The sequence below is a fragment of the Aythya marila genome, assembly GCF_965140915.1.
Source record: "Aythya marila genome assembly, chromosome: 19".
NCBI lineage: Eukaryota > Metazoa > Chordata > Aves > Anseriformes > Anatidae > Aythya > Aythya marila.
The window spans coordinates 6561809-6575696 of record NC_139060.1 but is presented as its reverse complement, the minus strand read 5'-3'; the positions used below and the strand labels follow the sequence as shown (position 1 = coordinate 6575696).

The following is a 13888-nucleotide window of genomic DNA, read 5'->3' as shown; positions in this document are numbered from 1 at the left end:
CCTGGCCGGATCCAGCGCGGAGCTGGGGCAGAGCTGGTGCCACGGTCCTGGCCAGGGGAAACAGCACAGGAAGAAACACAGAGGTGGCTCTGCCTGAATGTGAAGTGTTCTGACACATCCCTGGGAGGGGAGAAAGTTTCGTGGGTGTTTTTGTATTTTTTTAATATATATATATATATTTAATTAAATTTATTTTTAACTTTTTTTTTTTTAATAATAAAAAAGCATGTAAAAATGTGCACGCAGGGGCGTACGCACACATACGCGGCCACTCTCTTGCTCTCCCAGCGCTCGGCTCCCTAGATTAGAAGTAGCATATGGCGTTATTTGTTGGGGGCAGGCTGGTTATTTGGGGAGGGCAGCTCTGGGTCGTCCCTCCATCTGGAAGCGTTCTGTGCATTGCTCCCACCCGGCAGCGCAGCCGCGTGTCTGTGCGCTTGCAAACCCACCCAGCCCTGCTCCATTGGGCTCAGACAAGCTCTGCACCCGCTGTCCCCAGCCCCTGAGGGTCTCACGGCTGCAATCTGGGGAGAAATGGCCAAGGGGGGCAGCGAGAGGGTGCAGGCACCGGGACAGGATGGGTGCGCACGTGTGCATGGCTGCAGCACGGAGTGGTGCAGGATGGGGTGGTGGAGGGGTGGGCAACAGGAGCCCTGCTTTGCCAGGGGACCATGGGGTGTGTGTGCACGCGTGTGTTTGCACACTAGAGCCAGGACCCCATGGGTGCTGGGTGTCCCCGGGGAGCAGCAGTGGGTGCCCCCCGGCTCGCAGCACGAGGCATTTTGCAGCCACCCCTGCGCCCGTCGCCTGCCCGACACTCAGTGCTCCCGTCTGACGTGGAGGAGGGGCATTTACTCTGTATAAAAGGCTGCACAATATCAAAATCCTCTTTATAAAAGAAAAACAAAAATGCAAAGCAGCACTAGAAAACCTCGTGTCCCCGCTGCAACCGTCCTCACCCTCGCTCACCCCCCTTTTTGGTAAATGTTGCAATTTACCACGTCTCTGCCTACAGAACGCAGCAATACATTCAAAATCCCCCCAACCCTATTTATTTTTTTTTCTTTAAAACTATTCTGTGGGTTTTAAAAAGTCCTTGGGATGCTGCCTCACACGTCGGTGCTGATGCTGCGGCTGCGGGAGAAGGCTTCCCGCATGGCCGAGAGCCGGTTGGGGTTGAGCGCCTGCAGGTTGCCCACGCTCACCGGCAGCTCCAGGTCTTCCTGGCTGACGGTTTGGTAGCTGACCCGGTCCCCCCCGTTGTGCAGCTCCTCGGGGGGCTCCTGCAGGAAGAAGGTGGGGGGCTCATACTGCCCGCAGCCGGGGCAGCCGCTCCGGCTCGGCGTCGCCTTCTTGCTGAAGGGCGAGGAGGCGTAGAGGGACGGGCCGTTGGTCAGCACTACGTTGCGGTTGCAGTGGAGCGGAGGGATGTGGGAGTGCACGGCGAAGTCGGGCTCCTCCTCGTCCTCCTCGGACTCATCCTTCTTGCAGCAGTAGTACTGGAACGGGACGGGGCTCAGCCGGGGTCCCGGTGCCACCACTGCGTCGCCACGCGCTAGGGAGGTGGGATCGGGCACGGGGACCCCCCTGTCCTGCCCCGTCCCTATCATGCTGCCCTGCCCCATCCCTGTTTTGGTTTCCTGCCCCATCCCCATCACAGTGCCCTGCCCCATCCCCATTTTGGTGTCCTGCCCCGTCCCCATCACGGTGCCCTACCCCGTCTCCATCCCTGTGCCCTGCCCCGTCCCCGTGATGCCACATCCCCAGCCTTACCTGGAGCCTACAGTAGCAGAGGACAGCGATGATACAAAGTAAAATGACAGTCGCTAATATTCCACCTGTGATGACCACGGTCCCGGCTGTCATTCGCCCTCTTCTCCATTAACAGCCTGCAACACAGAGCACACGGGGTGCTGGGGTGCGGTGCTGCCAGCCTGGGGGGGGGCTGTGCCTTTGTAGAGGGGTGAGGGCAGGATCAGGCCGGGTGCCAGCACTGGGAAAGCCATCAGGGGAGCCCTCGGCCCCTCTAAATGCCACCTGGCAGGTGGGAGAGGATGGAAAAAGCCTGGTGCAGTGAGGGGAGAGATTTACTGAGTGTTAGTGCACCCCGCAGGTGTGCCGAATAATTGAGCTGCAGCGACAGCACACCTCGATGGGGGGGGTAAACGGGGGTGCTGGGACCCTATGGGACTCACACAAATGGTCCTACAGTGAAAGTCCCATCCTGTGATGATGAGGGAAGCAGCAGCCACCAGTAAGCTGCCCCATCAGCCAGCCGAGCAGGGTGCCACGGGGTGCACAGCACCCCCAGATCTGTTCTGGGTACCAGCAGGCTGCTCTGAATGCAGGAGGTGGATAAAGGGAAGTAAATCCTGCCCGGTGCCAGCACGGGGCTTGGCCATGAGCTCACAGCCCCCCCGGTGCCCTCCGTGCCCTGTGCTGGGGACAGGGACCTGCCCACGGCTCCTGCCGGGAGCACAGAGCTTCAGGAGCAGCGTCGCAGTAAGGGGGGGGGTGAGGTTGAGCTGTGCACATTTTTTCTCTGAGCCTATAATCCATTTTCCCCATGAAAACAATGTGGTATTTTAATTTGGAATAACTGGAACTGCTAAGTGAGCCTTTAACGACTGCAGGGACAGGCGCTCTCCTCTCCCCTCCCAAAGCAGCGAGCTGCGGTATGGGGTGGATCCGCCTGGCGCAGCAGGGACCGAGCTCTGTGCCTCATTTTGGGTAAGATGAAGTGTTGGGGGAGCACGGGGGAACCCGGGACGGTGCTTCTGAGAGCCCTGGGCACCCAAACCAAGCGTGCTGACCATCATGGGGATGCTGTGGTCAAGCCACTTGCTTGTTTCTCAGGGTAGCAACAGCAGCCGCCTCTCCCCACAGTGCCCTTAGGGGAATTTGGGTGCTAGCATGGTAAAATGTGTAAGGTCCCCAACCCTGTGCTGAGCAGATGATGTGCATCATGCGGTGTGAGACAAACCCGAGCCCTGCAATACTGGTGCAGGTCTTGCACTGAGCATCCTTGCCCCAGGAGCTCAGCAGAGGCTTGAAATTCCCTCCAGCCGTGCAGAACAAGACTGAGCTCTGCCCTGGGGGGGGATGTGAGGAGCAGCACTGCTGCCTGCACACACCTCATGCACCAACACCGGCATCACTGCACAGCCCCAGCAGCCCCTCAGTGCCACGAGAGTGGAGCTGGGAACAGGATCACCACCATAAATTAACAGAGAGAGTGAACTCTGACCACCTACCCGACAAGCGCTTTAACAAAGCTGGCCTCCAGCTCGTGAGATCAGGTTAAAGCAAAAAAAAAAAAAAAAAAAAGAAAAAAAGAAACACCTAAAAAACAGCCACCCCAAACCCAAATTGCTTCAGCACCCGAGGAAAAGCAACCGTATCTGTCAGGGATTTAACCTGCTTCCAAAGAAAATAAATCTGCGGCATATTTTCAGGCGCTTAATGTCCTGCTAAAGTTGGGTAAGTGCTGAATGGATAAAGCAGTATCACATTTTATGTCGCTGCTGAGCGGGGCTGTAGGATTTATACCACCACTGTGCAACGTGAGAGCTTCTCATACTGCACAGCCACGGGGCAAGTGTGGGGCCGAATCCTGCCCTCATCCCTGGGGCAAAATGTTCTGTGGCGGCTCAGGGGGACACAGCCAGGGAAGTGTCCTCCCAAACTGCAATAGGGATTTGGGAACGCCTGCTCAGAAAGGGATTTAGGGCCGTGCTGGGTGCCCCTGCGCCTGCGCTGCTCCTGTTTCCATTAAATGGGTGCCCTGGGGCAAGCAAGGGGAGCACAAAGCGATGTGCCCTGCTTCCCTCCCCACTGGTGCCACCATGGTCGGCCAGATGTGCCACTCACAGCCACCACTCGACACAGAGCCAGATCTTTTGCATCTCACTTTTTCCCTCCCGTAACATACTTGTCTGATTAAAGCTGGGTACCTGGAAGCACTAAACTCTCCAGCGTGCAAAGGAAGAGGGGGGAAAAGCCCATAAGCAGAACAATTCCTGTCTAGACCTCCTTTTTACATTTGTTCCTAATTTCACGCTCCGCAGGCTCACAGATTCATATATTTAGTAATAAATATCTTGGTAAAAGGAAGTGCTTTGCAGCTCCGCTGTGGGCTCGGGGGAGGTATGCAGGAGCCCTGCTAGGAGGAGCGCAGGAACCAGCAGGCGCGTCCCACGGCCACTTGGCTCCTGCCTTCCCCCTGGGTAATGTGAGGAGCCCTCGAGCTACCAAGGACGCCCGAACACCCGAAAAGCTGAAGGTATTTCTCTGCACAGCTGTTTTGGGCTGCTCCTGGCTGAGCTGCTTTGGTTTAGGCACCGTCCTGTGCTGCTTGCCTGGTTTTGCTACGGCTGCAGCTCAAAGGGTCTGGATGGCATCAGCCCTGCAGCAGCTGGAAAGCCTAAAACATGAGCAAGTGGACTTTGTTCCTCACAGCCTGGAGAGGACACGAGCAGAGCTCCCAGCAATTCTAGCCCTGGTTTGGTGGCTCCTTCCCTTGCTCCAGGTGCTGGAGCCCTCCAGCCACGGCAGGCTCCTGAAGACCAGCCAGACCCTGCCTGGTGGTGGCTGAGATGAGGCTGAGGTTTCTGTAAGAGACCTTCAGGTGCCAGTTAAACCAGCTTCTGGCATTTGCAGGTGTAAGAAAAACCTTCAGACTGGACTGCTAGATGAACAGGGCCTCCACCTACCTCATCCCATCCCATGGCAACATAGTCACCCCAAGGCCTTTTGCACTAGCTGGAAGTACATTAATAGAAAAGACCAAAAATTGAGCCTGGTCAGTGTGCTGGTCCCACCAAAGCTCTGCCTGCCCCAGGAGACCGTGCTTTAGAGCAAAGAGCTGTGGCCACAGCTTGTCCTACAGTAGCAGCGCTCCGTGCATCCCCTGCCAGCCCTGGGACCTGCAGCCAGAGGCCACACATCCAGCCCACGAAGGCTTCCAGGCCTTTTCTCAGCTCTTCCATGCACAGCTACACCTGATGCCATGCTTCTGATCAAGCCCCGCTTCAGAAGAAAGGAAAACAGCCCAGCAATTAGAAAAAGGGCAACGGGAGAGCACACGAGGCGTGCAGGATGCCCGAGCTGCAGCTTCCCAGAACTTCTTGCTGCTGCTTTACACCCCACAGCCAGGTGCAGGCAGCATCTGTGACCCAGGAACTTGGCCCAGAGGTTAGAAAGACATCTCCATGTAATGAACTGCTTTGGGAAGGGGAGACTGGATCTGAGCCCTTGATGCTGCAGTGTTTTGGGGGAACCCCAAAGCAACCAGCGGGAGGGGAAGCCCAGCAAGCAGCCTCCAGCACGGGTGGTGGGAAGGCAGCAAATGAATGAGGAGCCCAAACCCATTTGGTGGCAAATAGAGCCGTGTTGTGGCGTTTCCCCCAGCGGCTGTAACCCTGCCCAGTCAATGAACAAGGGCCGGGCTCGAGGAGCAGCAGGGCAGCGTGCCAGCGGGAGGTTTGCACTCAGGGAGCTGGCAGGCAGGGCAGCTGCCAGGAACATGGGCACAGGACGCGACTTCCCGGCTGAAACCCACTCCAGGCAGTGGGGCTGCGGCACCGCTCTGTGCTTTTTCTCTCTCTCATCCCCATGACGGCAGCACTGCTGGCCTGGGGGCTGGTGCTCTGCACTGACAGCTGGCCTGCATGGGCAGTAACACAGCCGGGAGCTTTTACACCCCATCAGAATGGGAAGCAACCAAACCTCACACCCACCTGGAAGTGCTTGCCCCTTTCTACTGTCCTTATTGCTGTTGCCTGCCTCGAAGCCACTCACCGAGGCCACTGACCCCCCTCCAGAGGTAGCCCGCAGCTCGGCTAGGTCTGCAGGGACCCGGCTGGCTTCAGTCCCAGCCCTCCTCAAGCATCCCCCAAGCTCCTGCTGACATCCAGACTGGAAACAATCCATGGAGGAGGTGATCAATAGCTGCTTCCCAATTAATTCTTCAGCTGCCAGGCTCCTGCTGGTGCAGTGCTGAGCTCTGCAGAAGAGCATCCCGGGGCCATCGGGCTCAGCACGACCGGGGACCATGGCTGCTGGGGACAGGGAGGGCAGGAGGAAAATGCCTCTGCTCTGAGGCCACAGCTCCAGAAAGATAGTGGGAGCTTGTGGAGAAAAACAGAGCCCTCTCTCTGCTCAGAAGCCGGTCCAATGCTCCCTCCTGCTGGTTTTAGCTTCCCCTGGCAATGAGGCAAGCCTCAAGGTACATCAGGCTGATGCAGGATGAGCACTAGGGCAATACGGGCAGGTTGCATGGATCATAACCCCAGGTAAGCTGTTCCATGCCCTAGGATTGATCCTCTCTGCTCTGCTCCTTCCCAACCAGAAATGCTCCCGGAGCAGCGCGGACGGCCAGGCAATGGGGACTGTCAAATGTCACACTGTGAAATGTCACCGGTCCTTCTGTCTGCTCTTTTTATCATTCCATGTAATTTTATAGCCCATAGTGCTGTATTAAATATTATATGGCAGACCAAAGACCCAGAGAGAAGCCGCTGCTTTTCTGACAAGCTATATGAGACTCCTCCATATGCTGCGGACGCGGCGGGCGCGCGTCCCCGCAGGCGGCAGCACCAGAGCAGCCGGGCTGTGCTCCTGTGCTGGAACAGCTCAGAGAGAGCAAAACCCAGCAGAGGATGCCCAGACAGCTTGTCAGGGACATCACACAGCGACAGCCACTCCGATTTTTTTTTTTTTTTTTTCTGAATCTAGTATCACAGAAAGGCTTAAAAGAATCACAGATTCGTGGGACAATTAGGGATCCCCCCCCACACACACTAATTACCATTATTCATATTTAAAAGGGACATCAGCTCTTAGTGAGCCTTCTGAATGCTCAGCACACTCCAGCAGGCTGCCTTCAAAGGGATTCGATTTAGGGGATGCCAGCCTCAGCATGGAGCGAGAGGGAATATGTGCACTGCAATAATGAGGCAATAATGTCGTTTAATACAACCTAATCACTCCTAATGAAAAATAATATTTGCACAGCTCATCAAAGCGGCATTGAGGCTTACTAAGCACAACTCCAGGCATGAATTTAAGTGAGTGCAGATGCTAAAAGGAAGGCAGCAGCGCTGCTGGGGAGGGATGGGGGGAACACTGGACAGTGCCATAGGAACGTCCTTCTTCCAGTGCCCTAGGACCATCCCAAAGGGACCAGGAAAGGAGTTTGTGGATGCTTCAGCATTGTCTGGAATTGAGCAAGGTACATTCACCCTGTTTCATCCCTCTGACCCTCTGGAAAACTGCAGAGAGCACAGCTGGGAGCAGGAGGGGACCAGACTGCTGAAAGCAGCCCTGCTGCAGCCCTACAAGGGCCCTGTGCAAACATCAGGACAGATTGAAAAGAAAAAAAAAAAAAAGGAACCTGTGCGGAGGTGATGGGAGCTGCTACCAGACCACACCAGAGATGTCTGCTCTCCACATTTCCACCTGTTCCAGCCCAAACAATCTCAATCTGCATAAGTACCAGGAATTATTTCCATGCGCCAGCTGGAAAGCAGGCCGTCATCCAAAACACTCTTAAGCAGCCTAAACTCCTTAAAAAAAAAAAAAAAGGCAAAAAAAAAAAAAAGCAAGACAGGCTGTCTTTCCACCCTGCATCATTTAATCTCCTCTTGAATTATGGTTTAGTCAGCCCGAGATATTAGCATGAGAGAGAGCAGGGTTTTTTTTGGTATTAGCAGCTTGAGATAAGCCGCAATCACTGCTAAGTGGGAAATAAGTCTGGGGTAGGGACACACCCCCCAAGGAGACTTCTCCTCACCACAAATCTTGGCCTTGATTTGTACTTTTCCCTGTCCATGCAGGGATCTCCATCACCACCCAGCAAGGGGCAGTCTGCCGAGCAGGGGCTGAAAGATCACAAAGACCCAGTTGTCAGAGAGCTCTGCTGAAATGGTGCAGCAAAGGCAGAAAAGGGGGCGTTTGTCCTCCTGGAAGAGCAGTGCTTCCCAATATTGCTCCTTTCACTTGGATTTTGAAGGCTTTTAAGTACAGCAAAGAGCAGCTGCTGCCCTGAGAGCCTGATGCTGTGGGCAGGGGACGACACCTGAGGACCAGAGGATGTTTTACCAAGTGGCTGGTGCTGCTGCAGAGGACAAGGGCAAAAAATCCCCACGGGGCTCCTGAGGAAGTCTCCTGGCCCCAGGACACTGATGCTGGAGCTGAGATGGGTCAGGGAGCCTCCATCCCCCTGTCCTGATCCTGGGGACAAGGCTGTGGTGGGTCAGTGGAACCACAATGGGGGATGGCGAAGTCCTGGTACCCTGGTGGCCCTACAAATCCATGGGAGCAGCACCTCATGGTGGCTGTCCCCACAAAAACTGCTGCAGCTGGGGGCATCTGGTGGCTCTGGCCCTGCATGGAGCCTTGGCCTTATGGGGAGGCGTTGGAGCAGCTGGCTTGGGGAGATGGACAGAGTCAGCCCCATGCTGTTAGGGTGCTGGTGTTTGCCTCAGATAACCACAGCCAGCCCCAGCTGCGAATTTGGCCTTCGTGCGACACCTCAGCCAAAGCCCTGCTTGAGGCCAGGCCTCCCAACCCTTCCTCATGGACAACAAAGCAGTGCCAGGCCTGAGAGTCAAAGCCTAGCTGTACTTATACCCATTTCACAGGCAGGCAAACCGAGACCTGGGCTGGTTGAGGTTCTGCCTTCGAGGCCGGGTTGCATTTCCAGCCCACGGTGGCTTTCCCCAGGCCAGGCACTGAGCTGGGGGCAGCTCCATGCTCCTTCCACACCCTGGTGCTCGTGCTGGGGAGGACGAGCCCTCACCTCACCCAGGACCCCTGTGGACACAGATCTTGGGCAGAGTGAATATTTGGGAGCTGCCCAATTCTGCCTCATTTGCTTGGGATTCAGGGACCCAGCAAGAACGGGGTGGAAGCAGCAGGAAGCACCATTTCCTTTGGTGCTCACTAAGTGAGCTGAGAGCTCCAGGGAGAGTCCCACATCTAGCTGCAGGAATGTGGTTTTTTTTTGTTTGTTTTTGTTTTTTGTTTTTGTTTTTGTTTTTGTTTTTGTTTGTTTGTTTGTTTGTTTCCCTATTTAGGATATTATGATGGGAACGGGTCCCTAGGTCTCTCCTGGTCATCACATTTGAAGTAAACCCATCTTGGCTGCCCAGAGGAGCCAGCAGCAGCCAGGGACGGGCCCTCAGGGCTGCCTGAACACCCACGCAGCCCTGCCTGGGATCTCGGAAGAGATACACCTTTCTGCCTTTAAAAAAAAATATAATCATAAAAAGGGTAGGGAGTTTCCATAGCTACAGCTTTACATCACTCTCACAGAGGCTCAGGTTCAACCCATGCAAGGAAAAGCAAGCAGGGTGTTTTTTTCCCACTCCAGCCCGGCAAGTTAGCACGGTGCATGAATAAATAAGTGGAGGAGAGAAGAGCTTTTGGAAACACATCTGAATGCTGAGGGCTGCTGCTCACCCTGCATCTGCATCACCCAACACTTGTGTGGGGTCTGAGTTCCTTTGCAGGTGGCATTGAGCCCCCAGGGCTGGTGCCAGCACCACGCTTCATGGCGAGGGATGCAGAGGTTGATGATGAACAAGGAGCAATGGGTTTCCTCATTGCTTGTGACCAGGAGTTTCCTTAAAGTCTCCTTATGCTCTCATTTATTTATTTTTTTTTATAAGGATTTATCATTGCTGCACCAGGGAAATTAATAGGGGCCATCAGTTTTCAGACTCTCGGCAACTTTACTGAAACATTTCCAGTAAATTTCCCTTTTTTCCCTCACCTTGCTTCTGTTACAGCTTTTCCTGAGAGATCAGAGAAGGAAAGGTTTAACTCAAAGGGAGAGAAACCCACCACAACAAAACAAGCACAAGCAAAAAGGCGGAAAAGATAAAGTAATTCATACAGCTCAGCTGAAAACCATCATTAGCCGAATAAAGAGAGAGAGAAAAACCTTCACACAAATTGTTCCACTTAGAAACACGTGGGCTTAGCAGAGCTGCTGAGATCAAATGTTTGAAATATCGACTGTTCCCAGGGATGGCATCTTTCAGGAACCAAAACACATGCCTTGGTGTATCTTTTTTGCCTAGCATCAGCATCAGGACGACGCAGCCACTGCCTTTGAAATGACTCCGTGATGCTGGAGAGGCCCCGGGGAGCGATGTGCTGCTTCGTGCTCCCCCCTCACGGCTCACTCATCCTCTCGCTGTGTCCCCCAGGGTCAGAGGAGCAATACCGCTGGCATAGGCTGACTGGGAGAGGCTTGTTCCCAAGCCCACAGGCCCTTCATATTCTCCCTCCTCGGGGTAGGGATGGGGCAGGGTGCTCCAGCTGCTTGGTGCCCGGGTGTTGCAGCCTCGTTGCTCCTCGTATCTGCAGCAAATCAGCGCCCCGGCAGTCTGCAGTTCCTGCCTTCCTCACTTAAATTAGGCCTGATTTGTGGCACCCTAAAGCACCGGAAAATGCCAAATATCTCCTCTTTAAAAGCCAAGCCTTAGACCAGCACTCTGAATCACCAGTCTGCCCTGAGCGACAAAGCCTCTGCATGGCTCCCATCCCCTGGACCTGCTTAGGGGCAGTCTGGCTGGGTACCAACAGCAGCCATGCCTCCCCTGGGATGCTCTGTGCTTGGGGGTTTGGGTTACAGCAGCCCCATGAGGACGTGCATGCAGGAATCCATCCACTTGGGCCAAGCAGGAGGAGGCTCGCACCCATCACTGCCCCCCTCCAGCTTCCAAACCCTACCCGAATTTCACCTTTCCTCATTCAAGCACTGAGAAAGCTTGCTACACTTGAACAAGTTAGCTGGAACTCGTTGGGAAGAAGGAATGAGGTATTGCTAAATAGTTCTTTCCACCCCAGAGCTAATAGCTCAGTTGGGACGAATTGGGAACTAATGACAGCAATAACAAAACTTTTCATTCTCTGATTTCCTGCGCTACCTAAATGCCACCCCAGCCATGGTAGTATCACAACAAGTGCTTATTTAACAGCCCACCCCAATAGTAAACCATGCATAAAGCTGTATAACAGAGAAGTTTAAGCTTTACAAAACCCAAACCTGCAGGCGTGTGCCACTGCCCCTGCCTGGGAGACCGGAGCTCATTGACACGCAGGTGCCTGGCATGCGGTGGAGCGCTGCCTGTGGGAGATGCCCCTCACAGGGTTAGACTGACCACAGGGCTCCTTTGGGAGTCAGAAATGCTCTCACTGCTGTCTGCAGCCCCAGCCTGTCGTTGTCTGGTAAAACACAGCAGCCCTGGGCCACGTGCTGATCAGCGCAGGGCTCCAAGTGCGAAGGTTTGCCTACGGCTGCTCCATGTCGGGGATTTCTTCTGCGCTCGCAGGATGCTTCAGTTCTGCTTCAGGTTGGTTTAGCTGGGATATCATGAAATTGGGCAACGTCGTGTTATTCACACTACGATGTTAGCATTCGTGTCACACAAAGCGTTTTTTCTTTTAAGGTTCCTGTAAATGCTCTCTTCTGTATTCATTTTCGGAAATCTTCTCTTTTTGAGGAAAACCCAAGCACTGGTTACAGCAAGAACATTTCAGCATTTGAAGGTTTACACATTTCTGAGTCTGGGCAACTCTAATCCTCTGCAGTCAGTAGCACTGCCACAAGCCAGTAATATTTATGTTTTTTATTTGCTTTCAATCAAGTCAGACAATATTTTAAGACTTGCCCTTTGTCTGCCAATCCTACCAGTCAACAATATATCATAATATTTACAAAAGTAACCAGGCAGCAAGTAAGATTAGTACTTGGTTTCTCAGAATCTGGTATTATAGTCTTGTGTTTTCTATAACCTATTCTGTTTTATTTAAAAATAAAACAAAAACAAAACTACGATGCCAGAAACTCAAGGGAAAATATGCGCCACCAAGAAAATCCCATTTTCTGTGGGCTGAGTCTGCTCCCACGAGCCACCGTGAGAACTGGGAATAACTCTTGGGAAGCCAGCAATGCTAAACTGTCGCAAATCAGAAAAAAAAAAAAAAAAAAAAAAAAAGCAAGCTGGAGCTGTCTAATATTAATTGAATAAATATTATCCTTGTCTTTATCCCAGGGGAATAAGCCTGCCCATGGGATGGGACATCCAACGCCAGCCAGGGGGGACACAGGAAGGTGTCCACTGCAACGAGCAGCCAGGTTCAGCCGTGCTCAGGAGCTGAAGACAGCCAGGAGATGCTGCCCCTGGGGAAATCCTGGCTGCAGCCCTGCCAGGAGGCACCCCTGGCACTTCGAGCACCTGGATTTAGGCATGGTGGTTTTGTGTGTGCGAAGTGCTGGGTACCTTGGGGGCTTCTGCCCCCGCTGCAGTGAGCTGAGCCACGCCAGCACCCCTTCCTGCACCCAGAGCTCAGTCCTCCGGGTACAATAAAATAAATAACACCAAAGTGACAACCTAACCTCAATATTTGCCTAATTGCAAACCCCAATCAACATTTCTTATCCTCCCGTTCCTACCCCTACTCCCACTCCCACAGCACGGCTCTTTTCCCCCAGGTCCCCTCGCTAATCTTTCCAGGGCTTAGCTACCTGGCAAGCAACACTGATCAGAATAAGAGAGATCCTTTTCCTGCCACATGAGAGCTTTATAACTGAGATCCCTGCAAAGGGAGGGAAATTGGCCAAGCTCGAGGGTTTTTGGCCAAGCTCGAGGGCAATTGCCCTCGAGGCCACGCATCTCCCAGGTTGCTCCAGCAGCTGGGGTGCCGAAGCCCTTCCTCAGAGCCGAGTCTTTGGCAGCATTAATACTGTATTTTTTCCCCAGAGGGAGCCTAGCTTGCATTTCCACAAAAAGCATAGTATCTTGCCATGTAACACACGTATATTTTGTTAACTGCAGAGTGGCGACATGCCCGCTATTGTACAGCGAATGATTTCTACAGCTGAAGTTGCAGCGAAGTCAAATTGCAGCAATTACTGACATCAAAGGAGAGCCGCTGCTGACTGTCCATCAACCTAAATATTGAAGAGCTGGCCGGGTTTTTCCTAAGGCAGCCTGCCCTTTCCATATTACCCAGCCCTTAACAGCATCAACGTGCTGGCTGCCGCTAGAGGGATGCACGGGGCTCGCAGGGCGCAGCGGGTGCTGGCGGGCAGAGCCCCAGCATCTGCACCTTGGACAGTGGATGCCAGGCCCAAGGAAGGGTGGAAAGCCAGGAATAATGATGTGCAGCATCGTCTGCAGGGGCATGCCAGGCCCAACAGGCAGCCAGCAAAGGGGAGACTCCCTGCACGCAGCGGTTTGCAGCCTGGCTGTAAAGGGAGACACCAGAAACAGAAAGAAAAAAAAAAAAAAAAAAAAAAAAAAGAGAGAGTTCATGGTTTGCCAGAGCTTGGGCAGGAAAGCCCACGACAGATCTTGAAGCAGAGCCAAATCCATACTGAGAGCAAAGGGGAGCCAGCCATAAATGCACAGCAAAGGCAGCTCCCTGTGCGCAAAGGGGAAGCGCTTGGGGAATTCAGAGCACGAGCTCTGTCCTTGCCAGGCACCTCAGAAAATACTTGGTGTTCCTGGGGGAAAAGGGCAAGCAACCTAGGGGAGAAAAGGTGGAATATTGGGAATGAAAATGAGCCAGGCACTTTGCAGGTAGGTTGTTTTTGCCTCTAAGCAGGTGGCTTAGCAGAGCTGCAGCTTGCACACTGGAAAGCGGCCGCTTCGGGGACTCGTCTGGTCCGTGCCTGTGAGCTCCTGTCTCCTGACACGCCTGGGCACACTCACAGCAAACACCAGCCTGGATGGCCTCCCTGTGTCACCTGCTACAAGAAACTCCAGAACATCTTCCTTCTGGGGCTTGTGGCAGCCTCTGAATCTCGAGACATTTTGGTCTGCTTCAGCTGGAGCAGCCTGAGTTGGGGCAACACTGGGGGACATGATGATGA

The 13888-nt window shown here is 53.8% G+C and overlaps 1 protein-coding gene across 1 annotated transcript; it reads right to left on the bottom strand.

The window, feature by feature from the left end:
- Positions 1–1109: 1109 nt before the first annotated feature.
- On the bottom strand, positions 1110–1891 carry FAM163B (family with sequence similarity 163 member B; the record flags this gene model as incomplete). The annotated part of the gene is made up of 2 exons (XM_082775282.1): positions 1774–1891; positions 1110–1499 (listed from the first exon to the last, which is right to left on the bottom strand). Exons 1-2 carry the CDS (start codon positions 1864–1866, stop codon positions 1110–1112), a joined length of 483 nt encoding a protein of 160 aa, XP_082631408.1. The 5' UTR covers positions 1867–1891.
- Positions 1892–13888: the final 11997 nt, after the last annotated feature.